The sequence below is a fragment of the Podarcis raffonei genome, chromosome 7 (assembly GCF_027172205.1).
Source record: "Podarcis raffonei isolate rPodRaf1 chromosome 7, rPodRaf1.pri, whole genome shotgun sequence".
Lineage (NCBI taxonomy): Eukaryota > Metazoa > Chordata > Lepidosauria > Squamata > Lacertidae > Podarcis > Podarcis raffonei.
The window spans coordinates 44,131,553-44,158,078 of NC_070608.1; the positions used below are offsets into that span (position 1 = coordinate 44,131,553).

A 26,526-nucleotide genomic window follows, 5' to 3' on the forward strand; every position below is an offset into this window, starting at 1 on the left:
GAACAAACCCTGCCCACAGGCTTGCAATCTAAAAAGGAAGGGGAAAGAAGAGAAGAGGCAGGTGTTAAAGGCTTAGGGGAATAAATACATTTAAATGCTTTCGTAGAGAGAGAGATTGAGGGGGGCATCAAGTTGCACAGAAATGGAAGCAAGACTGAAAAGGATGGAGGAGTGGAATAGAAGGTTTAGACAAGGGAAAGTATCAAGAGCAGAGAAATTAAGAAGGCCAAGTGAGAAAATATGTAAAAAGGAGACAGAGAGACAGTCCAACCCTGTGTGTATCCTTGCATAAGTCCCATTGTGTTCAAGTGGGCTTTCTTGCAGGAAAGATTTAATTTCTTTAAATTGTGCCGCTTCATATAAGAAAAATATCGAAGCAGTTTCCATAAAAGCAATAAAAATGCAACAACATTCAGTAAAACTTTCCTTTAAAACTAGATAAAAATGATTTAAGGGAAACACAAACACAACTGGATATCAGAACTAAAACTGAGCAGTGTAAGAAATTAAAACATTAAAAGTCAGAGCCCAATAAAGCTTAGTGTTTCCACTTCACAAATCACCTGAGGAAGGACATTTCAGACGGTGATGGTATCACCAAGAAGGCCTGCTGCCACATTGTGACCAACAGGCAGTCCATTGGTCATGGAACACAGCCTGAACCATTCTGTTGCAGCCCAAGTCACTCTGTTGTTTTTAAAACTGAATCTGAATCATCTGATAAGGAGGTGGGGGCCTGTGAAGTGAGACATAACCAAGGAGAATGGAAGCAAACTGCAGATACAGAACAAGCCAAAAATGGAGGATATCAAATTGAATTGTGGCCATAGTGTTTGGGGAGAGGAGGATTAACCTTTTTTTGTGCTATGTCAGTCTATGCAATGGGTGAATAAATTAGGGAAGTGGTGTCATGGCTCTTATCTGGACCACAATAGTTGTTTTGAACTGTAAAAAAAAAAAGGTGGAAATCAGATTGGAGGTTTTGCAACATATCTAGCTTAGCATTCGAAAAGAGTCAAAGCAGAGGGCAGAAAGTTATCATAATTAAGCTGAGAAATGTATAGAAAAGAAACTGTAATGACTGTAGAGTAGAGGGAGTCAATAAAGAATGCATTTTAGCAAAGCTGAAAAGTCTAAAACTACAAGTTTCTTGTAGTAGCTTGAATGGAAAGAATCAGAGAAGATTTCAAAGAAAAGAACACTGTTCCAGAAGTCCCTTTGGGAGAGAAGAACTAGTTAAAAACTGTTGTTCAATATTTGCATCAGAAACATAGAGCGCAGTAGTGCTAACACTAGTTGCATGCTAATCCTTGGTGCATAACCAGACTTCTTTAATTATAACATAGGTCACTGTTTCTGGTTCTGATGCAGGAAGGTATTTTGGAGTGTGTCTGAGAATGCAGCACAGGGGTACATACTGTGCAAAAGTGTTCTGTTTCCACAGGTGCATAGAGATTTTTGATGGCTGATAGAATTATGAGCAGTTATCTAAAACTAGAAGCAAAACAATGCATTGCTTCTCTTTATTCTTCCAGGGTTGCCCCTCACTATGATTCTAGATTTGGATAGGTAGTTGGTCTGATGCAGATGAAATAAATAAAAAAAACCTTAGAGACCAACTAAGTTAGTTCTGGGTATAAGCTTTCGTGTGCATGCAAAGCTTATACCCAGAACTAACTTAGTTCGTCTCTAAGGTGCTACTGCACAATTTTTCAATTTCTTAATTTATTTCCCTCACTATATCAGTATGATTTCTATGAAATTTCACAATTTATATGGATCTTTGCTGGCATCAGTGGAGAGCTATTTTTGTGTCTACTAGTTTGCATTACCTAGCATGGGCACGCAGAGGGCCAGCTTGCCAAATTATTTCCTCCCCACCCTCTCCTACTCTGTCCTGTGGCCAAGCTATTCAAACTATGGGGAGAAGTAAATTGAGAGACCCCTGAGTGGCTTGCTGTACTTTGCTGATCTGCTGCTGCCGCCGCCACTGCCAGTCACCATGGGCAAGGAAGGCATGTTGGGATTCTAATGCTCTCTACTTGGATGTTGAATTATGCAATAGACACAAGTGTTAATTTATAAAGACTTCACTCCTGATCTGTGCGGTGACACAACTGTAACAATAAAGAGCTTTGTAGCACCTTAAGGCCTAACAGATTTATTATGGCATAAGCTTTGTGAACCATAGTCCATTTCATCAGATGCATGGAGTGTTATTCTGAGTTGTGGGGGCACACACACACACACACACACACACACACACCCCTAAGTGGAGGGAGAGACAGATGATAGAAAGTGAGGTCAAGTGAAAATGAAATGTATAAATGTACTGTGTTAATTAGGTGCTTAATAGCAGCAATTCACACACACACACAGAACTCTTGATGATACAGACATTCTGGCGTTGGTAAGCCAATTAACACCTATGCCAGGCTAAAAATCTGCACATGATAGCACTGGCAATCCTTGACATACTGCAATTCAACAGTTTCATGTTGCAGTCTCCCTTTACAGTTAATACTGTATGTTGGTTTTTTGGGTGCCACAAGAGTGTTTTTGCTCCAAAAGATGAAAAAGGCTTTTCCTCTGGAAACTTAACAATGCTTGTCTTGATAGTTCTTTCCTTTTCTCAAATACCTGCTGCTCTGGCTGAAAATGGACTTGCTTGTAATACAAATACACATTCTTGTAAGGATTACATTGAAAATGTATGTGAATTGCTTGGATAGTCAAAACTATATGCACCAAGTATTATTATACAGTACATTTTCTCATTGATTAGATTTCTTCACCCTTGGAACTATTTTCAAACTGGATGTTTCAAATTCTGTGTTTATCTAGGCATTGTTGAAGTAAAAGTTACAGCAGTCAATTCAATTAAGACTGCCATTCATTTTAAAGCTTGAGTGAATATGGAAACCTGTCATTTTAACATGCTGTATTATTTGTTTGTTTATTTGATTGTTTTGGGAAAGAAAAGTTATCAACTTTTTTCCTGAACAGGTTGCTTTGTCTTTAATGGAGTTGAGTACTTTTATAGGCTGTGACTGTTTTTCTTCATATAACAACCAGTTTATTGGGTGAAATTAGTAGGCGATTCATTTTGGTTCCAATGTTGCTGCAGGTAGCTAGCTTGATATTTGCATGCTGAGTGGTTGTTTAAAGTTGCATGGTAAGCTGACAGTGCATGAGAGGGCCTTTTCTGTGATGTCTTCCCGCCCCTAGACCTCCCTCTCTCCCAGATGACTAATAATGTTTCCTTCAATGACAGTGTTTAGAAGGCAATTAAAACTTTTCTTCTTAAAATCAAGCTATTGACCCCTTCTAGATATTTGAGTTGCTGTTCTGTTGTTCTGATTCTTCATATTGTTTTACTGTTTATAGATTTATGTCCTTCTAACTTTCATAGAGAAGAAAAGCAGAATATTGATTATTAAAAACACATACTTATAAAATCATTGAAAGTCAAACAAGAAAATGTCTGTGCCATTTTTTGGTCAATGCAAGAGAAATCAGGACCATTGATTCTAGGGGAAATTTGAAGAGGGATGACTCAGAAGGATTCCCAATGGCCTTTTAGGAATGGAGTTTTATTCTGGGTATATTCTGCTACATGTTTATGCCACAATAATAGTGCATTAGTGATTGATTTATTCTGCTATATTAATCATTTGGTGATGCTTCCAAAATGTTACCACATTATTGCTGTCTGGAAAGGCTATAGCGCAACAAAAGCGGTATAGAAATAAATCAGAATATTTGTGTCATAAAAAGTTACAGGATTTCAGCAGGAAGTTATTAGACATGAACTGATTGGAAAGCAATGTGACCACCACAAAGCTTTAGCAAGCAAAAACAGGATTGAAAGTGGGGTCATGTATGACTTGCCCTGATAGCATCATGAGCACAAATCATCAAGAATATGCAATATCAAGGACATATGTAGTCATATATATGCTTATTTTTGTGTTGACATTCATCTCTGTCTTGACTCTCTTTAGGCTTGTACAGCTCCCCCACCCCCCAATTATATTACTTGTATTATGCAATAATGGCACCATGCCACAATTAGTGAAGATGTTTGTCTTCTTTCTGGAACTAGTCTTGGGAGCTAGTTATCTTTGAAATCCAAAGGGGGAAAATGCTTGAAACCGGCAGTTGTAAACATCCCATTGACACAATATATTAACAAAAAGGAGTCTGTTCATCAGGCTAATTGAAGTTATCATGTACCAGATGGCTAATTACAATACTACATTTTTAATAACTTCCACACATAACAATAAGAGTCATATATGGAATATACTAATAATCTGCATTTATCTCCACATAGAGATGGCCCTGGGATGAAAGGTAGGGATATATTTAGGGCATCTCCAGACTATCAGTGTTTTGTGGGAGGCTTCAAGGGCACACCACAACTTGGGGTTTGTGCATTTTAAGTAGATTAAAGCTCTCTGTCACCCTAGCACAGCAAATCCACTTCAAAAACCAAAACCCCATACTTTCTACCATTTGAAAAATGAGGGAGAAATGCATTGAAATGTGTAGGGTGAACAAATGGCTAATGGGAAGATATGTAAATCCCCTGCAATCAAATCATGTAATTGAACCCCAAACAAATCAGAATGAATACTCAATAAACACCAGATATAATCTAACCTCTGTGTATACTTTGCACAAGCAAATCATGATGAATGCTCAATAAATGGGTCATCTGGAGTGGGGCCCAAAGAAATTGACTTTCAAACAAGTGTTCAATACAAGGTGCAAAGGGAACCAACTGCCTGAAAATTGTCTTCAACATTTCTCAGTTCAGAACAATACTGGGGAATTAATTGTGTCTTAACCATGCAAAATGAACATCTCAGCAGTTGCTGAGGCTAAACTGAGAATAATTTCCCATTTATATATTTCAATTGCTGATTAAAAAATATACAGTGGAATTTTATAATACATAGCAAACATCAGTTTTGTGGAATCTACTTTTTTTCTAGAACACTGAGATCCACAAACCAGATTCCAGTTCAAAAAAATACTACACAGAGAATTAAAGAATTCTGAATGCAGGAATTGAAATCACACTAGGTAAAGGTAAAGTCATTAGGTCTAGTCGTGGCCGACTGTGGGCTTGCGGCGCTCATCTCGCTTTATTGGCCAAGGAAGCCAGCGTACAGCTTCCGGATCATGTGGCCAGCATGACTAAGCCGCTTCTGGCGAACCAGAGCAGCACACGGAAATGCCGTTTACCTTCCTGCTGGAGTGGTACCTATTTATCTACTTTCACTTTGACATGCTTTTGAACTGCTAGGTTGGCAGGAGCAGGGACCGAGCAACGGGAGCTCACCCCGTCATGGGGATTCGAACCGCCGACCTTCTGATCAGCAAGTCCTAGGCTCTGTGGTTTAACCCACAGTGCCACCATCCGGAAATCACACTACTTCCACACAAAAAATCATTCCTCCTTACCCCAAAATCTCTTCATTTCAGCAACATAATTTGGCAGGAGACCATCATTTCGTTCCTGAAATTTTAAACAGTTGGGAGTCGGAAGTCCTTGCAAATCTATGTCAAATCATGCAGAGATCTACTAGTAGATCACAACCTACAGTACTTCTGCCCACTTCTTTCAAGGAGATTGATATTTCCAACTGAAAAAGCTTGGAGACTGGGGGTTCAGGCCAAAGCCTAGATAATATTTGCAAATAACCCAGCTTCTGGCTTAGACTGGCTGTAATATCTCTGATCCTAGAGCCCATCAGCAAGGAAGGCAAATTCTTACCCAAAAGGTGTTCATATAAAGCAGTCTTTATAGTGAGTCAAAGTATTCATTGAACTAGGTATCGGCTATTATTTTTTATTATTAGTGGTGGGTCTTCAAGGCATAAAAAAGAAATCTTTCCTTGCTCTGCTGCTCTTTTCATGACGATGCTAGGAATGGAACCTGGGACTTCCTGCACACAAAGTGCATGCTCTACAGCTTAACCTTTAGCAGCTGAATCAAGATATAAAGTTCGGGAACCAGTTTACTGGGAAGAAGTTTACCTGAACTGGACTAGTTCAATCAGAAGAGAACTCCATTAATTGATAAGCTGTCGGAAAACAAACAAAAGTGAATTGGTAGCCACAAAGGGAGTAGTAGCTGGTTGAGACCTGAGAATGCAAGGGTGGGATGTTAACTGGCAGCTGAGAAGAAAGAGTTGAGCATCTCCAAAATCTTCAGTTCTCTTGAAGTGTCTGTGGACCCCCTGTACCCAGATGTTACTGGGCATCAGCTCTGATGGTTGGCCGTGCTTGCCAGGGCTGATGGGAATTAGAGTCTGGCAATGTGAAGGACCCCAGATTCTCCACCACTGCCTAATTCTTGTAGCTTTGTTTTTGGCATCCATCTGTCTTGGGTGACAATGGAGGAGTGTGCCTTTTAAGGTGATGTCAAACCATTGCAGAGTTACAGTGCCTGCTGTGGCTGATATAGGAGAGACATGTTTTGTTGCAGCTGGGGCAGATGAATGTGTCCTTAGAATACCCCCCCCTCCGCTTTTTAAATAACAACTCACAAATCTGATGTGATAATGATCTTCCTCTATATTCCTTTTTGAACTTTAGGGTGAAAAGCGGTACCAACTTGATCTTTTGCATATATAAAACCAGTATTCCCATTCATGAATGACCTTTAACAAATTATTTCCAATAAATGCAGCTGGATCTAAGTAGAAGCTTTGAAAGGTCATAATCTAACTATGGAAAATGTAGGTAAAATGAACTCCCTGCAGCAACTGATTACTTGGAGGTTTTTGTGTGACATCAGTATAATTATAATTTAAATTCATGCATTAGGAATGAATTTAAAGGTGATGGCCTTGCCTGGTTTCTTCCCACTTTCTGGCTATTGCCATGCTTCACTACAAATAAGATAATTTGGAGTATGCTTCTTTATTTTACTCTAATAATAAAACAAGATGAATGCGTTTTACATTCTGTTTTAGAGAGCCCCCTTTTTTTGTAACATTTCACTTTCCATCTTCAGGGACATAGATCAAGCACAGTATTTATGTTGAATCACACCTTTCAGAGCAGCCAAATCTATCACTCCGTTGGACCTTTGTTTTTTCTCTATGGATATTTGTTATTTTTATTGATATTCCTTATTGTGACTAAATTGTTCACCAGGCACCAAAGACAAATGCAGAAGCCAGATTAAAATAAAACTGTCCACATTACAATGCAAAAGCCTAAGTCAGATTGATTGTAACACAAATAAATGCCTGGGCAAAGAGAGCAGTCTTTACCTGCCACTTAAATGCGATGAAAAGAGGTGCATGATAAATAGCCCTGAGGAGGGCATTCCACAGATAGAAAGTCCTCTCCCTCGCAGCATCCCTCTCATCTCTGAAAGTAAGAGGCACCTTGCCTACCACTGGACAAGTTCACATGGGAGCAGGATGCTGCTGCTGTGGAGGCTTCTATAAACCAGAGTTGAGCATCATTAGTAAACTGAAAGAGCAATTTTCTTCCATTCTTCTGCTCATTTAACCACCTTGGCAGCATGACAGGTTTTATTTTTGAAATGAATTAGCATTCCAATAAGGCTTCACTTTGAATCCATGTTTTTGTTTTCCCCCCTGCTGCCAACAAATGTACTACACGTAGTGTACAGGCATCCCCCCACTTACACTGAGGTTAAGTTATGGGCCCCATGCACATAAATTGCATAAAGTGGGGAGCACCAATTTAAAGGGTTTTAAACACCCTCTCTGCCACTCTCTCTTCAATCCATACAAAAAATACTGTATTCAAAAATATCCATAACTAGAATTGAAGCTTTGGGGCTGGCAGGAGGTTGGAGGACATGCAGGAAAGGGGCTGCTACTGCACGACTCCACACACCAGCTGCTAAGCTGGGAGGCTGAGCAGCATAAACAAAACCCCACTGCGCCTCTGGTCTCTTCAGGGCTTCATCCACCCTCACTGATGTTCTCTTCAGGGTCTGGGGAGGGTCTCCTCATGAGCCATGAGGATTCTTCAGCTCTCTCCCGCCATTTCCGAGTTTGAATTGAAATATTTAATTATTTCCTGGTACCTATACGCAATTGAGTGCAAGTCAGTTGTTTGTAGATGCAGAGACGCCTGTACTACACAAGCTGGATTGGGGCAAAAGTCTTGCCTTAGAGTGTTGGTAGGTAATGAAACCACAAGCACAGGAAGACAAGATGGGACTGCCAATCTGATTTGCCGGGGCAGCAAACTTCCATGTTTGCTTTTACTTCTGTTGCCTCCACCCTTCAGAATGAGAGGAGTGGGAGAACTTCATTCACTCTCAGTGGCATCATTGCATATTCAAATTTGATTGGCTACCAAGCACTGTGAGGTCATGTTCACCACATGGACCCTGAATGAGCTTATGTAGAGCTATTTTGTGTTTAAAAAATAGGGGGGGGGGTGGCGGCATCCAAGCAGCAGGAGACAATTACTGTGCAATAAAAGTCAATGATGATGATGATGATGATGATGATATAAACTGTGAACAGGTGTTGCAACATGAAACCATTGGGCCATATTCAACTAAATAATGTGAGCAGAATGACTTCCACTTGCACAATGGAGCTTGCACTCACACACACAGGCACACTGTCCCCAAATCTCCTGCAGAGGTTGGGGGAGCCCTAGAACAAATTTTTGGTGTGTGCAAGGGAGGAGAAGAAGAAAATGTTCCACTACAGGGGGGAAATAACATGACTTCGTGCCAGGTATAATTCTACCCATTTTCATGACACACCCATCACAGGACCTTTTACAAAGAAGTCAATATTTTAAAAGAGGAAGAAGAATTGACCTGACACTTCATTCTACAGCCTGTTAAAGAGCAAGTAAATGTTTTAAAATTAGTGTAAAGCCTGATTTCAGCTCTTCTGAATTGGTATGGCAAAACTAGGGGTTTACCTCTCCCAAGAAATGAACAACTACATTCATAACCTCCATGTTGCAAACATGACCAAATCCATGAGCTGCTGATTCCTGATAACAATCAAATTATTCCATCAGGCTGACTTAGTGTGCAGCCATATGGTTCTTATTTAGGAAATTAGGTATAGTGTTCTTGTGCTTTCTGAACACTTGCAGTTACTGTTTTAGCTTTCCAGTGCAAAGTAAAATCTGATATTAAAAATAATGAAATGTTTAAGCATAGTGGCAATAATAATGAATAAGAATCATTAACACTTGTATAGAGCTTTAAAACATTTTACATGGATTTTCTCGTTGCAATCTTTACAACCCTGTAAATCACTGCTATTATCTGCCATCAAACATAGACTGAGGCTAAGAAGTGGTTGCTTATCTAAAGTCTCCTATTGAGTTCATGGCAGAGACAAAAGTTCAAACCAGGGACTTCCTGATTCATAGCTCAGTCTCTTCCTCATTACACCATGCCAGCTCTTTATTTATACATACCTCTTGTATGTATACCTCTTACACATACTGCTGTGCTTAGAAAAGGAGCTAAGGCAAATTTTGGCTCAGAATTGAAGTCTAATTTCACTTTCCCCTTTTTATTCACAAAAAACATTAATGAATGTGTACTCCCAAATTCTTTTCACATGGGAGTCCCTTTGTCAAATTGAGGAGAACATCTTGCTTGGTTGGCATTGTTGGTAATGACTTCATTAGGCAGAAGCTGAATGTGCACACGTGGGTCAGCACAAGATATTTGGCTGCATTAACTTTTGCAAATGTTTATGTTCCCAGGGTCCTTTGAACCTCCTAGGAACAGCTCTGCATCCTTATTAGAGACTGACAATTAAAGAACTGTTTTCATATCAAAAGTAATCACCAAAAATTAGCCAGGGAAAGACTGTAGAATGCTGTGAGAATTCAAAGGCTCTGAAATGGCCAGCTTTCCTTCATTTGGTTCAATCAGTTTCAACTTGGGGTTCCTTTTTATGTTTAACGCTGCCAGAGTAACTGGTGAGTTGGCGCCGTGACAGCTTGCTACGATTATGCAATACTAAGGAAAAGGCAATTAATTCATGGCGGGACCTTTTCATCGTACCCTGTCGCTTAATTTGCACAAAATAAATGTGGTGAAGCTATAAGCCACTCCTAAGAATAGGGAGAGGAGGCATACATCTACCATATTTTATTGAATTTTGTTTACATATCTATATTCAAATCTGGTCAAATTGGAATGGTTCATTGGGGGGTGTTATTTAATCTACTAGCTTGCATGCTTCTTAAGCAAAGAAGCAGTTCTCCAATTTTACATTGTTGAGGTATTAAAAATTTCTGTGGTCCAACCTTCCAGCATGTCAAGCCTACAACGCAAATTATTCATTCAATGCTATTCAGTCCACTATGTGCCATATGCATGTGCTTTCAAACGAGAGCAAGTGCAAAGAGCAGTAACTAGAATGATTGCAAGGAGGAAAGATTCATTTGACAAGCCTATATTTTTAGAGTTTGCTACATTTAGAGAAGGCAAAAGTGCCTGAGAGACAATGTGAAAGCACTGTTGCAATTGCAACAGATACAATAACAGTAGATGAGCTATTCAGATTGAAGAAGGTGCTTGTTATTAGAACTAATGGCTGCAAAGTAGCAAATGTGGAAGTAAGACATTCAGGACTAGCCTCCCTAGTGATAACGTTGGGATATGTTAAGAAACTGCTATTGTTGTCTCAGAGCTTGTAGGAGTAGTAACGCAGGCGGATAAACAGAATTGTGATAATGTTTGATTGTGTAGAAATGCACAAAGGCTTGTATGCTAGGGCAGCAAATTGTGTGTTAAGAATTTGGCATCGTTTTTTCTATGCTATTGCAACACCACAAAACTTTGTATGTTGCCACTGTGGTGGAAACATGGGTACGACGTGGGTGGCACTGTGGGTTAAACCACGGAGCCTAGGACTTGCCGATCAGAAGGTCGGCAGTTCGAATCCCCACGACGGGGTGAGCTCCCGTTGCTCAGTCCCTGCTCCTGCCAACCTAGCAGTTCGAAAGCACGTCAAAGTGCAAGTAGATAAATAGGTACCGCTCTGGTAAGAAGGTAAATGGCGTTTCTGTGCACTGCTCTGGTTCGCCAGAAGTGGCTTAGTCATGCTGGCCACATGACCTGGAAACTGTACGCCGGCTCCCTTGGCCAATAAAGCGAGATGAGTGCCGCAACCCCAGAGTCGGCCGCGACTGGACCTAATGGTCAGGGGTCCCTTTACCTTTACCTTACAAACAGGTTGAGTTTCCAGAATATAATAGTTTCAGATAATGGTGCAAGTCAAAATACTTAGGGGAAACTACCCTTAGTAATGAGGACTTAGGCCAATGATCCTGTTGAAATCCTTCAAAATGAAACTGTCAGAGAAGTCTTTCTACAATTTCTTGGTATGTTTGAGATAGATACCATAAATGATCCCGTTTGCATTTGTAGGCATTCCTGTAAATACAGTGAAACGGCAGGCCACATGCACAAAATTCAATTTCCCCTCTGGGCTGTCTTTAGAAGCTCATTGATGTCACTTCCTTCCTCAGTCAGCAAGTGAGTTTTTCTTTAATTCTCAGCCCCAGCTGTCTATGCTGTCAACACAAAGTTATTAAAATTCCTTTAAAGTGAAATAAAAATAGCCTAAAAACAAATGTACTGGGAAGCAGGAAAGCATCAGTATTCAAAGTCCACAAACCTTTGAGCAAAATAGAGTTGATCCAACCAGAGATTGCAAACATTGGTCTTTCCAAGCATCTTGTACATCATTAAAGGATGTTTAAAACACATACTCCTTAATCTTTTATAACCAAAAAGAGAGAGCCTTATTTGGTTACAAAAATTAGCCTCAAGATGTGATTTCAATTGTCACAATGATGTTCTCAATGAACACAGCAGTGCCTACTGAAAGACTGCCTAAATAATGTTTAATTTTCCTTCTTGAAGCAAAAAAGTAACACTTGTATCTACAAAACAAAATAGTACACCATTATGCAGGAAGTAATTACCATAAAGAGACAATCCTCTGCCATAGCCTAAAGCAATAAGTAATCTTGATCCTTCTCTCTCTCTCTCTCTCTCTCTCTCTCTCTCTCTCTCTCTCTTTTTTTTTTTTTAGGAAGATAGTTACTTTAAGAGATCATTAGACAAGATACTTCTTTAAAACCTACCTTTCAAAGTCAGAAAATACTAGGACTGTGTTCACAAATGCCTTACTTGGAATTGACCTAGAATCCAAATTCCAAGCACTCCGAAATTCAGGACACCATTGCTCATAAACCAATAACTAAGTCCATTTGGGTTTCCTTGTTATCACCCAGAGAATTACCTACACTTGCAGATATTTATCTTCCATAGCTAACAGCCACTCTTTATTATTCTTTATTCTTTATTATCCTGTCTTTCATCCAAGGAGCTTGATACAGAATGCATGCCCCTCTTTTACCTTCACAACAACTCTGTGAGGTAGGGCAGGTTGAGATATGGTTCCTAGCTCATTGTCACCTAGGGCTGAGTGGAGAAATGAGCCTGGATATACCCAGTTCCAGTCTGACATTCACCACCACCAGCTCTCAGAAGAAACTCACATATTTCAAGAAATAACCACATTATGTTGCTTTGTTGCAGAAATAGGGAGCCTCTGGCCCTCCAGATGTTCATGGACTACAGTTTCCATCACCCCTGACCTTTGGCCATGCTGGTTGGGTCTGATGGGAATTGGAGTCTAGTAACATCTAGTTAGCCATAGGTTCGCTATCCTTGGTTTATTGAATCATGCTATTAATCTATCCAGCCCCATGCCATCTACCTGACTGGCAACGGCTCTCCCAGGTTCTCAAGCAGAGGCGATGTCCAAAAATTAAACTTGAGACCTTCTGCATGCAAAACAAGTGCTCTGCCACTGAGCTATGGTCCTAGATGAGTCAAAAAGCAATTTCTTGATTTGCAAGACTGATGCAAAATGCTTCTTCTATTCAACTGAAAGACCTCTGGGACACCTGGTAACACATGCAGAACTTGAGCATGGAGATTTTGGGATTTGTTCCAATCTGCATATAAAGTACATGTGCTTATCAGTTGGTCTATGTGCAGAAAGGAGTACATACATGGATCTCCACCAAAATGAATAAGCCATCTCATTTGCAGGGGAGCTTATGACATGCATACATTACCGGATAGATATGATAATATATGCTGTTAAATTAAGGGAATCTCTTAGGAAGATATGTATATTTCACATCTCTAGTTAATGTGTGCCTTATCTCATTTGGTCATTTAATTTAGATCTGCCACCTTTTCAATTCAGCCTATCAGTTTTAAAGATACTAATCACCAGTTTATTTGGATTGAATATGCTCAATAACAAAAGTAACCACGAAGGTATTACTGGATGTTCTGCCATGTAGAAAGATCAGCACCTGTAAATCAGGTGAAAAATACTATTTTTTTAAAAAAAAGAGGTTTGATCCATTTGTTGTCCTGCAGGGGGGGGGGAAATGCAATTTTGTAAACATGAAAGCAAACCTTCAACCTTCTGTGTTTGAAGAAGAACAAAAGTGAGCGCATTTGTCAATGTCTTTAAACCTGCCAGTTTGATAGTTTGCCTAATGTGGCTCCACAGCAATCCCTCTGGCTACACAAATTGTGACACTGACAAGCTGTAAAAGGAGTGCCATCCACATATCCTTGGCCCAGAAAACCGTAATTGATGGAGTTCAACTGAAATTCCCACAAACAAGGTGAAAGCCTTTCAGTGATAACGGTAACCTAGTGCACATGAAAAGTTAAAAAAAACCACACAACAACAACCTTTGTTGCCTTTATTTTCCGACATATTCTTTTAAGCTGCATAAGTAGAGAGGGGAAAAGAGGATTTCAGCCTGCACTTCCCTTTTCTAAATGGCCCTGCTGGCTTTCCCAAGTCACTTCTAATAAGAGAACAAAATGCCTGAATCTGTCAAACCACTTTTACACCTTACCTGCCTCAGTTGAAGTGCTGGCGTTTTCTGTTGTAGAATGAGTATTCCATATTACCGTATTTTTTGCACCATAACACTCACTTTTTTCCTCCTAGAAAGTAAGGGGAAATGTCTGTGCGTGTTATGGAGGGAATGCCTACGGGTCGCGGGGGGGATCTGCTGCAGTCGTGAGCAGAGGATCCATGGTTCCCCTTCCTTCCCTCCTCCGTGGCTCGCTTTGAAACAGCAAAGCGGGAGAAGAGCCGCTGAGTGGGGAGGAGAGAGGGACAGAGAGCCTGCAAAGCGGGAGAGGAGAGGAGCCACTTACACGAGTGTAAGCGGCTCCTGTCCGGTTGGTTCCTTTAAAGCAAGCAGGCTCTCTATTCCTCTCTCCTCCCCACTCAGCTCGCTAAATAGCAGCAAAGTTTTTCAGCTTGCTAAGCCGGGGATGAGCGGGGAGGAGGGAGAAAAGCAGAGCCTGCTTGCTTTGAAGGAGCAAAGCAGGAGAGGAGAGGAGCCTTCTCCCCTTATACCCCTCTTCTTCATTATTAGCAGCATCCTTCTCCACACACCCCACGCGTGCTCCTTGTCCCTTGAGTGCTTTTCCTTCCCTCCCCATTTAAAACGTGGTTACAAAGCACGGGTCCACATGGATCCTCAGGATTTTTGCACTGGGTCACCCCAAATTCACCATCAGATCACTTAGCATGTCCATGGCTACATCTTGCACCAAAAAAATCATGCACCCACTGTTGCCTGGGGCCGCAGTGGTGCAAAAACGTGGTTACAAAGCATGGATCCACATGGATCCTCAGAATTTTTGCATTGGGCTACTCCAAACTCACTGTCAGATCACATGTCTGTGGCCACAGCATGAACCACAAAAATCATACATCCACTGTTTTGTTTAGAATATTTTTTTTCTTGTTTTCCTCCTCTAAAAACTACGTGTGTGTTATGGTCGGGTGCGTGTTATAGAGTGAAAAATATGGTATGTATGCAGTCCCTGTTCACTTTTGCATGTGCAAGCTCCATCTCTTTCTGTTGTATCTTCTCATATGTAGTTGTTTTTGGGGATTGCAGCCCTAGATAAAGCTGTGTTGTAATAGAATACGCTAATAAAAACTTTCCTAGGCAAGCCTATAGTACATCAGCTCCTCAGTATTATGGCTTAGGAAATGTTCTAGGAATCCATCCTGGAGCTTGCATGGCCTGAGGTAACTGCCCAAGAAGCCTGTGTTTAATGCCTGCTGTCTTCAAAAGGCAGAAGCAAAATTCTCTTGTATTTGGAGCATCCTCTTCTGAATGGGAATGAAACTATTAAGATGTAACTATATATGGCATGCAGTGACTGGTGTGTGAAAACTCCTTATGTTATAAAATGTTAAGTACCATGCTGTTGGCAGTCATTTAGTATATTTCTGCTCAACCCCTTGTCCTTTTGGATTTATTAAGGAAATATAATTTAATTCCCAGGCAAGAGTTTTTAAAGATGTAGGTATAAGATGAGGATCAAACGATCGGACAAGAAGTGGTCAGCCACAGTGCTACTCCTTGTGTTGCTTCACAGTGCCACCGGTGTGCTACTACTGGTGTTGCTTCATAGTGTTGCAACAGCACACAGTTAATTGTTAAGGTGCTGGGCTGGGTTTGCATGTAACACTCCACCATGATTTGTTAACTAAGGTTTGTTTAAACCATGTTTTAATGTTACATGCAAACTAGGCCAATATGCTTTTCCTAATGTGTGAACATTCCACATATTCTAAAATACTGATTAAAAAGATAGCTAGTTTCAATATTTCTGTATACTTTTGCACTTTGTTTCATAACTTTTCTCTCGTAACTTAGTTTTGTTATGTACATGATCACTTCATTGTAATATACTACTACTTACTGATTTTTAATTTTTTCTTTCAGTGTCTGAAGAAAAAATACAGCAGCACGCAATTAATCAGGTATTTTAAAAATGTATATACATCTTTTAACTGCATAGTTCATGAGATATACATACAGGACTTTGTATTAGATATTTTGCATTAGATAGGTTAAAACCCATTCAATAATTTATAGGCAGATGTTTGTTATTTCTGCCACACTACACTCTCTATGGTAAAAGGTAAATGACTGGATGGTTAAGTTCAGTCAAAGGTGACTATTGGGTGTGGTGCTCATCTCACTTTTCAGGCCAAGGGAGCTGGTGTTTGTCCACAGACAGCTTTCCGGGTCATGTGGCCAGCATGACTAAACTGCTATTGGTGCAACGGGACACCGTGACAACTGCCAGAGTGCATGGAAATGCCATTTACCTTCCTATTGCAGCGGTACCTATTTATCTACTTGCACTGGTATGCTTTCGAACTGCTAGGTTGGCAGAAGCTGGGACAGAGCAATGGGAGTTCACCCTATTGCCTGGATTCAAACTGCTGACCTTCTGATTGGCAAGCCCAAGAGGCTCAGTGGTCTAGACCACAGTGTCACCTGCATAACCTGCTTTGTCCCAGCATCTGCCAACCTAGCAGTTCAAAAGCACACCAGCGGAAGTAGATAAATAGGTACCACTGTGGCGGCAAGGTAAATGGTGTTTCTGTGCACTCTAGCACTCATCACAGTGTCCTGTTTCACCAGAAGCAGCTTAGTCATGCTGGCCACATAACCAAGAAAGCTGTCTGTGGACAAACACCGGCTCCCTCGGCAGGAAAAATAAGATGAGTGCCATACCCCGTAGTCGCCTTTGACTGGACTTAACTGTCCAGGGATCCCTTAACGTTACCTTTACCTTACTCCCTATGAACAAATACAGTGGTACCTCAGGTTAAGTACTTAATTCGTTCAGGAGGTCTGTTCTTAACCTGAAACTGTTCTTAACCTGAAGCACCACTTTAGCTAATGGGGCCTCCTGCTGCCACCGCACCGCTGCTGCATGATTTCTGTTCTCATCCTGAAGCAAAGTTCTTAACCCGAGGTACTATTTTTGGGTTAGCGGAGTCTGTAACCTAAAGCGTATGTAACCTGAAGCGTATGTAACCCGAAGTACCACTGTAGTCATATGAAACAACCCCCTCTTAAAAGCAGGATTGAAACATAAAAACAATGTGAATAAAAACAAACTGTTTAGAAGTAATTATGTCTAATTCAATGAATGGACAAGAAGGGATTAAAAATGTAGAAAGTGCAGAATGGAGGTGGAGCCAGACATTGTGTGTAATGAGAAGATTCATTAAAAACAGTTTTTTTGTATAGATTAAAATAGTTATTTTAACATTTAATAAAAAGAGCACAACAGTTTCAGCTGAAAACATATGGTAAACAAATTGATTAGGTATTTTCAAAATAATTTAATCTTTTGTTGTTTTATTATTATTTCAAGGTTCATCTTAATCCATTACCATGTTTGAATACAGACAAAAAGAATAATGTATTGACATAGAATAAAACTCTTGCTGAAGCCAGTGGGTTGGGTTGGTTTTTCACTTTTCTCTGTAGCTGGCTTGAAATTATCTAACAGAGCTCAGTTGTTCCTATCCAGAGTAAGTTGGTTTTGCTGAAGATCTAACTGGAGCTTAATTTAGTTGCAAGTAATTCATCTCCTTTATTTGAATAGAACTTAAGCACAACTAACTTTCTCTGGATTAGAGCCAAAAACTGCATGCATATAAATATTTACCAGCAGTTAATTCCATTCAGAGGATCATAGAGTGTAGCCCTAATGTGGAGATGCTACTAGGCTGGCAAAGATTCAGAATTCCTCAGCCATCATGAAGTTCAGCTTATTAAGAAAAAAATACATAATATTTTGACTGTAAGAGGAAGACAAGGGGGAAATTAATTAGCAGTTTAACAAGAATTGGCAAACAAAATTGGAGATTAATTCCGTTTATCCAAGTTACTGCCTACACAAATCAGTTTGTTGAACCAGATTGTGCAGACTGTCTCATTTCATTAAAGCAGTCTTGTATGAACAAATCAGAAGCTAAAAGAAAGTGGTATGTTTTGACTTAGCCAAGGAATTATGTCTTGATACTTTCTCTCCGCCACTCCCACCCCACTTAAGATAGTCTAGCTCCCACCACAGCCTACTCCATGAGACTAACAGCTGTTCTTGTTGTTTTGAGAGATGAGAATCAGGGAAATTACTCATGGGGAAAGGGTTAAACCTTTCCCCCTGTGCCACTGACCCCCATTTCATCCTCTTTTTGTGGCTTCTTTCTGTAGTTTTTAACCCTTTGTCATCTATAAGTGGGCACTGGCTGCTGCATTCCCAAGTTTATTTACTTAAAACATTTTAATGCCAACTTTCATCTTATCCAATTTCAGGGCATAACACAAATACAATACACAAATACAAAAACAGGAGAATGGAGAATAAAATTTAAAACACAGTAAAGCTTGCTCCCATTTTTCTCTTTCTGGTTGCCTTTCCTGGACTAGACAGAATATATTTTATTTCACGTTTTGTATATTTTTTACATTTTAAACAACCACATTGCTAAATTTAAAAGGTTTAAAACATCATTGCAACTTAAATAGCCTTTTAAATAGCTTCCCTAATGGAAATCCCTGCTTTTCCGAACTGTTCTGGCATGCTTGGGTTATGCAGTCAAGATGCAGAAGTTACTGTATCACGGCAGGGTTAGCCAACGTGTGCCTTCCAAATGTTGTTTGAATACAACTTCCATCAACCCCAGGCAATCTGGCCAATAGTCAAGGATGATGGGAGTTGTAGTCTAGGAACATCCAGAGAACACCACAGTGGTTGATTTATCAAGTCAACTGAGACCCTTGTCTCACTTGCATTGGACAAGGAAATCCTGGGTATTCTTAGACACAACCCCAAGGCTAACCATTATTGAGACATTTAATGACCACTGTGATTCCTTATGGAACAGGGAAGACCATCCTTCAAAGGTCACCTGGTTTATGAGTTCACTGAGGTCACACATTTCATGTAGAAAGTACATGAAACGACCTCGGCAGAGAGCTGCTCCATGCAGGTGGCCATAACATGAGTAACATAATGCACAGTAAACCAGTGTTGCATGGGTGCACCAGGAGCATCCATTGATGGCGTCATGGCCCCTCTTGTGTGTCTCACAAGCCCTGTCCATCTCCACAAGATTGCTGTGAGGGTAAAGTGACCTTTCCGAGCTTCTTGGCAGTACAGGGAATGCAAGAAGAAATGCACATAGACACTCTGCTTCCTGGAATGTCACATCTGATGCACTGCAGGGAATGCTCGGAAGGTGAAAGTGGGACTCTTGCTTAGGAGCACTGAAAGCTGATTAGCTAATACAGGGAGACACAAAATCACTACTTCCAAGGTTTTTAATTTATACAGAAAACATGAAAACAAGTTCCAAGATATCTAACTTGCATCCATTTGAGTAGGTGATCAGCTGATCTTTGCGCTTTACATTTTTCTCTTTGCTCCTTTTCCTAAATAGAGTCAATAAAACAAAACACTTATGGAGGCTGCCAGTGTTCAAACATTAGTTGTTTTCATTCACTAATTGCAGCAGTTAGTGGGCCAGATTCAACTGAGCAGATGCACTAGCAGGAGCCAGAACAACAAATCCTGCTAGTGCAATGGGATTCTTTCCCCTATTCCTCTGTACCCTCCCACCAAATTAGCTCTAGGGGGTCAGGAGAATTCCCAGAACACCCCAGGTGTTTTTCTGTGTGTGGAGAACATTCTTTCTGGCATGTGGAAACACTGAGAGAATGATCAAATTAGTGCAACATTGAATTCCATCCATTATGTTTAACATAAACCTATTTTATCTATCTGTTTATTTAAATGCGTTTATATCCCACTATTTTCTCCAAGGAGCTCAAGGTGGCTCAAGCTCAAGGTATACAGGGTTCTCCCCCATCTCATTTAAACACAACAACCCTGCAAGGTAGTTTAGGCCCAAAGTTTTGAGTGAGGAGTTGTACCCTGGTCTCCTAAGTCATAGTCTGACACTGTAACCACTATACCACACAGGTTCACAAAAGGAAGAGAGACTGTGGTGATGCTTTATTTATTGACAAGCCAGTATACCATTGCAATTTCAACAAAAAGCAGGATAATACAGGGACTATTCATGCTACTTGCATCAAAATATTCAGTGCTTCTCCCACAGATACTGGTACCCTATTTGGTCCCTGAAGCATCCCACCCAAGCTGGGCTGTGGTGGAGTCACCATGGACCAGCAACCGATGGCTCACAGACTGACATGGATTGTCCTTCCCTCACTCTGCACTCACTTACTCAGTACCTGACAATCACCAGCCACTAGTCACTACTTGGTACCATTGTTAATGACTTTGGATACAGAAATATTAAGTATGGGGGCCATGAAACAAAATAGCAACAATGGTGCTTTACATAATGTAACCCTCACCTTGCAACATCCATTTCCCCCTTTTTTTGTCTCTCTTTCCACCCCACATCTGATTAGTGCTGCCTTCTTCCTGACTGACAATTTCTCTCCCAGAGCTGAGCAGGGAGCAGTTCCACGGCACTCCTGCTGTGTGTGTGTGCCAGTTGAACCTGGGGAGAGCTACCTGAGGCACTTTTGAGAAGCTTAGCTGCTCTAGCAAACAAAACAACAACAACAAAAGTCACTCCTGTCATAGTGGTTCAGCATCTCCTGCTGCAAGTGCGTACTCTCTTTCTCAGGTAGCTGCACTAGAAGTCCTCTGGTCACTTTCTGTTACCTCTCCGCAATGTCCTTAGGGATAACTTTGAGCTTTGGTCAGGGGTCCCAGCTGACTTGTTTATTTAAATCAGTTCTTGGATAATAGCCATCACCTGGCTTTTTATATCTCATTCCCTCTTGTTGAAATCGTTCAAAGGTTTTCCACTCATAATACACTGAGGGCAAATTTCAGATCTGCAGATGTTTGTGATATCAGTGTTGTTATCTGTATTTGCATATTTCCTGTATATATCCTCAGCTGCAGAAGTTCATTTGTATCATTTAGGGATTCCTGGGATTCAATCTACACAACATTCAGAAAAGTACAGTTATAAATAGATTCCTGGTCGCTAGTCAATTTCAATCAGTTCGTTTGTCTGTTTGTTTATTCAGCTTTCACCTCAACCCATGCTAAGCCCTGTAGGCAGTTCACCATATAAAGCCACTAAATTGCAACACAAAATAAAACAAATAAAACCACCAGTAAAATCAGTTAGAAGATTCCAAAAGTGCCCTTCCCTTCCACACGTGAAAGGTGTCTTCTAGTCATGGAACGATAGTTTATGCCACATCCTAGATCTTTTTTTAATCAGAAAAGTTAAGCAGAATCCAAAGATGTGGTTTCTCTAGTGCAAGATAAAGCAGAAGTCCCACAGAAGCTAGTATTATAGTACTGCACAAATCCTTGTGCAAGCATTTGTGAAATATGTGGGTTATAAATCTGCTCATAAATAAATAAATCTAGCAAACCCCTGAGAACCATGCATGAGAGGACTCCTTGTTACTCAACTTCTGTAAAAAGATAAGTCTCATCTCTTAATATTCATTTTCTCCTTTAAAGAACATAGAACTACTTGTTCAATAAAAAATATACTGAGAATCCATTTTCCTTATCTGCTAACAAGGATACAAGAGTGCCTTCCTACAGCAAATTTCACTCATTACCCATCACTTCATTACTTTGTTAATGAAGGTTGACTGGTGGTGAGCAATGCAGATAAGATCTGTTTCAGCAAGCAAGTGCTATTTGTTTGGCTTATGTGGCCAAAGCAGACAACATCCATGCTCAAGAGGGAAGTGCAAGCATACACTGGAAACATCAAGGGCTGCAGTAGTAGTTGGCGGTTTTTGCTAAAGAAACAAAAACCCTAAGGGAGTGAGAGTCCCAAAAAACATGCTTAATTGCTACAACATGATGGGTGAATGTTGGGGCAGTGGGGGGGATGGAAAATTGGAGGGGAGAGAGAAAGGAGTGGGGCAGATGGAATCCCGAAAAGCAGCTCTCTACGCAGCAACATTTTTAGCAGGCCCCAATAGAGGAACATTCTAAGAGTTCTCTGGTTTCTTTTTTCCCCCCTTAGAACTTCAGATTCTATTCTTCAGAGGAACCTGAAAGAAAACCAAAAAACTGGGTCACTGGTGAAAAGCTTGACAAGCCACGTGAAGCTCTTATTGAGATTGGACATTCTCAGGGAGATGCTGATCCTATTCTAGGGATGACAGGCTCCTTGACCACTGGATTATCTGAAGAGTCGCAAAAGATTAAATCGCTTCTTAAACAGTTCAGGCAAGTGAATTTACCACCAGTTCTGCGCCCTTTAAACAAAACTTTAATCAAAAGCAATCACTGGAAATCCACAGATGAGATGCAAGAGAAACGAAGATCTTTCCTTTACGATTTCTGCAAAAGGTACACTGGCAAAAGCAGACCCCTGACTCACCTTACGCGCATGGTGTCCAGAATCTATGTGGAAGATAAGCACAAAGTCTTGTACTGTGAGGTGCCTAAGGCAGGTTGCTCCAACTGGAAGCGGGTTTTGATGGTGCTCAGTGGCGTTGCTGATTCTGCTGCTAACATTACACATGATGCTGCCCATTATGGAAAGCATCTCAGAAAACTAGTCAGCTACAATCTAAAAGGGATACACAAGCGTTTAAAGACGTACACCAAAGTTATATTTGTGCGGGATCCCATGGAAAGATTAGTGTCTGCATTCAGAGATAAGTTTGAACATCCAAACAGCTACTACCACCCTGTATTTGGGAAGGCAATTATTAAGAAATACAGACTTAATGCAGATAGAGTGGCATTGGCAACGGGCTCAGGAGTGAAATTTAAAGAGTTCATCCAGTATTTGTTAGATTCCCATCGGCCAGTAGGTATGGACACTCACTGGGAACAGATCAGCCAACTCTGTTATCCTTGTGCTATCAACTATGATTACATTGGAAAATTTGAGACTTTGGGAGACGATGCCAATTATTTTTTGAGACTAATAGGTGCACCAGAGGGGCTGACTTTTCCTAATTTCAAAGACAGGCATTCCAGTGAAAAAAGAACAAATTTAGAAGTTGTCAGACAATACTTGGCAGAAATTTCCACCACAGAAAGACAGCAGATTTACAACTTTTATTATCTGGATTATTTAATGTTTAACTACAGTGTACCATATGCATAACCCTGACTTGGATTGGTTTAGTATGTAAGCAATTTTTACCATTTAGTTTGGGAGCAGAAGAAACGCAACAAGTTATGAGAAGAAAATTAATTGCACTGAAATGTCTGGACAGAAAAACACTTTTTACATTAAGAAAGTTTTAGAGTCTTCAAAGCAATGTATCCAAAGGGAATAAACCAAGCATTCAAAACCTCTGAAATGGCATGATATTATTGTATCTAGTCATGTTTCATGAATGTATTTTTGTATTTCCAAGGAAATATTAAGTAAAAACTAGCTTTCTTAACAAATTTGTATGTTGTATCTCAAGCATTCATAGAACATCAAATTGTACTGTTGGGGTTTGATTGGTTGCTAGTTAGCAAGTACAGCTGTGTGCATACATAGAATCTTGTTAGAAATACAATGGCTGTACCAGTCATAGCTCCTGCCCATCTAGCAGTTCGAAAGCACGCCAAAGTGCAAGTAGATAAATACCTTCCTTCTAGCGGGAAGGTACCGTATTTTTCGCCCTATAGGACGCACTTTTTCCCCTCCAAAAATGAAGGGGAAATGTTTGTGCGTCCTATGGGGCGAATGCAGGCTTTCGCTGAAGCCTGGAGAGCGAGAGGCGTCGGTGCGCACCGACACCTCTCGCTCTCCAGGCTCCAGGAAGCTATCCGCAAGCCTTGCGCGCCCGGGGGGAGTTCCCCCGGGCGCGCAAGGCTTGCAGGCGGTAGCCTGCAGCACGGAGCACGGGGCGCCCTCCGGAGGACGTCCCGTGCTTTGCGCAGGTGTCCGCAAGCCTTGCGCACCAGGGGAAACTCCCCCCAGGTGCACACGGCTTGCGGGCGGCAGCCGGCAGCGCAGAGCACGGGGCGCCCTCCGGAGGACGCCCCGTGCTTCACGCAGGTGTCGGCAAGCCTTGCGCACCGGGGGAAACTCCCCCCGGGCGCGCAAGGCTTGCGGGCGGCAGCCTGCAGCGTGGAGCACGGGGCGCCCTCCAGAGGACACCCCATGCTTCATGCAGGTGTCCGCAGCCTGCCGCCCGGCGCATCGGACACCCTGAAGCAGAGCGCCCCTGGCGCCGGGCAGACATCGGCCAGCCCCACAAGCTCAGGGGACAGCGGGGAGGCGCAGCGCTGCCATCCCACTGTTCCCCGACCTGGTTTGGGGGGGGAAATAAAGGGAAAAAAATTCCTTTATTTCCCCCCCCCCCAAAAAAAAGTAGGTGCGTCCTATAGGACGGAGCGTCTTATGGGACGAAAAATACGGTAAACGGCATTTCTGTGTTCTGCTCTGGTTCACCAGAAGCAGCTTATGTCAGGAGTGCATGCAGGAGCCAGGCCCTGTGACCAGTAGGGCTTTGCAGGACTGGGGCCTTCCTAAGTTTGTTCTGGAGAGGCAAGGCGTGGCCGCACAGGTGAGGCCGCTTGGTAACTCACTGCACCTGGTGGCAAGAGCCAGGAAGGGATATAAGGTCAGCATTTCCCTTTGGCTCTTTGCCACAGCAACACGTTTCCTGCCTTAGGCTCCTTGCTTCCTGATCCTCGGACCTCAGCTCCTTGACTCCTTACTTCTCGACCCCTGGACCCTTGACTTCATGACTCCCTGCTTCCTGACCCTCATACCCCTGGCTTCTGGACTTTCGTTCCTGCTCCCACCCTGCCATCTTGACCCCGGTCCCGATGTCCTCAGCCAGGATTTTGATCGCCCGTAGACCGGACCATGACAGCTAAATCATGTTGGCCACATGACCCAGAAGCTGTACGCTGGCTCCCTTGGCCAGTAAAGTGAGATGAGCGCCGCAACCCCAGAGTCGTCCATGACTGGACCTAACGGTCAGGGGTCCCTTTACCTTTACCAGTCATAGGGACTTAAGAAGTAGCTCATCTAGTCCAGCATCCTGTTCTCACAGTGGCCAACCAGATGCCTATGAGAAACCTAGAAGCAGGACCAGAGCACAACAGCATTCCAACAACGGAGATGCAAGACACCCATCATGGTTAGTAGCCATTGATAGTCCATGAATTTGTATTTTAAAGCCATCCAAGTTGGTGGCCATGATGGCTTCTGGTGAAAGCAAATTCCACAGCATAACTGTGTGCTGTGTAAAGAAGCACTTTATCCTGAATCTTTCAACATTCAGCTTCATTGGATGAACCTGAGTCCTAGTGCTATGAGAATGGGAGAAGCAGCTGTTTGGGGAGCATGGGAAACTCAGTCCACCACCACTCCTTCACTGTTCCCAGTTGTGTAGTACCAACTGGCTTTCTAACTGGACTTGCGTATGCATGGCAGCTGGATCATCTCATCCAGCTTGGACCATAATACTGTGACATGGTTAATTACTCCTCAGTTACTTTCCCACCAGGGAATCTGATAAAACTTTCACATCAAGCTAAAATCATTGAAGAATTTACAATATGTGTTCAGCTTTGACCCTCTGAATGGTCACCTTGTGAAATGTGAGCTGGTAGGCTGAAGAGATGACTCTACAGAAGGTGATTAAAAGTAAGCAGCTTCTGCTTTTTACTCACATTTTCTTTTGTTGTGGGCTAAAATTACAGCTGCCCAGCTTACTATCACTTGCTGAACTGCATGTCCCTCATCCTGTTCCAGGAAGAGGCTTTGGAGCAGGGCCAAGGGTGGCCTGGAGAGTCTTGAGGGCCAGGCAAATAGGCTCCCAGCCTGAGGTTCCCCAGCCCTGTGCTAAATGATAGCTCCAGTACTCGGCACCAGATGGGAATAGAGAGAGAGAGAGAGACCATAAGCTTAGTTGCTAAAAATCATATTTTGTTAGCACAAGTATCCTATAATTATTTTTTCCATACATTCTCCTAGAGCAGAGGTGGACAAGCCTTTTGCCCTCAAGGACCACATGGAGCAATGTGTGACCATTGGAGGGCCTAAGTTGGTGGCATCAACGTGGTCTGAGTGCACATGCGTGCACACACACACGCACAAACATAGCCATAGTCTCTCCCTGCTCAGACCAAGAAAGGCAGGCTTCTCCATCACAGCAATGAGTAAGAAATCCTTTTAAAGTGGGGATTACAGGGGCAGCAGCCAGCGTGATCCTCACTTTCAAAGTCCCTGATGAGGCAGAGGAGAGCAGATCCTTCCCCACCCTAGCAATGAGAGATGGTGCTTCCTTTAGTTCCCCCAAACAGCTTCTTCCCCATTGCAATCACACACCCTCCAACCCAGCAATCAACTATGGGGCCGGCTGGGAGGAACACAGTTCACGTGGTGCTCCTCTACCCCTTCTGGAACAGTGTGCCATTGCAGTGGAGTCTGAGAGAGAACCCTTCCCATACCTAACTTCCCTTGTATTCTGAGGGTCATTTTTGGTGCTTAAGAGACATGAATGAGCACAAATATATGGCAGCCACCTGCTCTCCAGGCTTAGGATCATAGCAGCTGAAATGCAACAGCAAAAGTCACTGCATTCCCCTCCTTTGGCCATGTC

General features: G+C 41.9%; 1 protein-coding gene across 2 annotated transcripts in view; it reads left to right on the top strand.

The window, feature by feature from the left end:
- CHST9 (carbohydrate sulfotransferase 9) overlaps positions 1-23,365 on the top strand; it is a 55,796-nt gene extending 32,431 nt beyond the window's left edge. For both annotated transcript variants that reach the window (XM_053396330.1, XM_053396329.1), the window contains 2 exons: positions 15,853-15,890; positions 21,978-23,365. In XM_053396330.1, the coding sequence (XP_053252305.1) occupies positions 15,853-15,890; positions 21,978-23,075 (1,136 nt within the window). In that variant the 3' untranslated portion in view covers positions 23,076-23,365. The remainder of the gene's footprint in view (positions 1-15,852; positions 15,891-21,977) is intronic.
- The last annotated feature ends 3,161 nt before the right edge of the window (positions 23,366-26,526 follow it).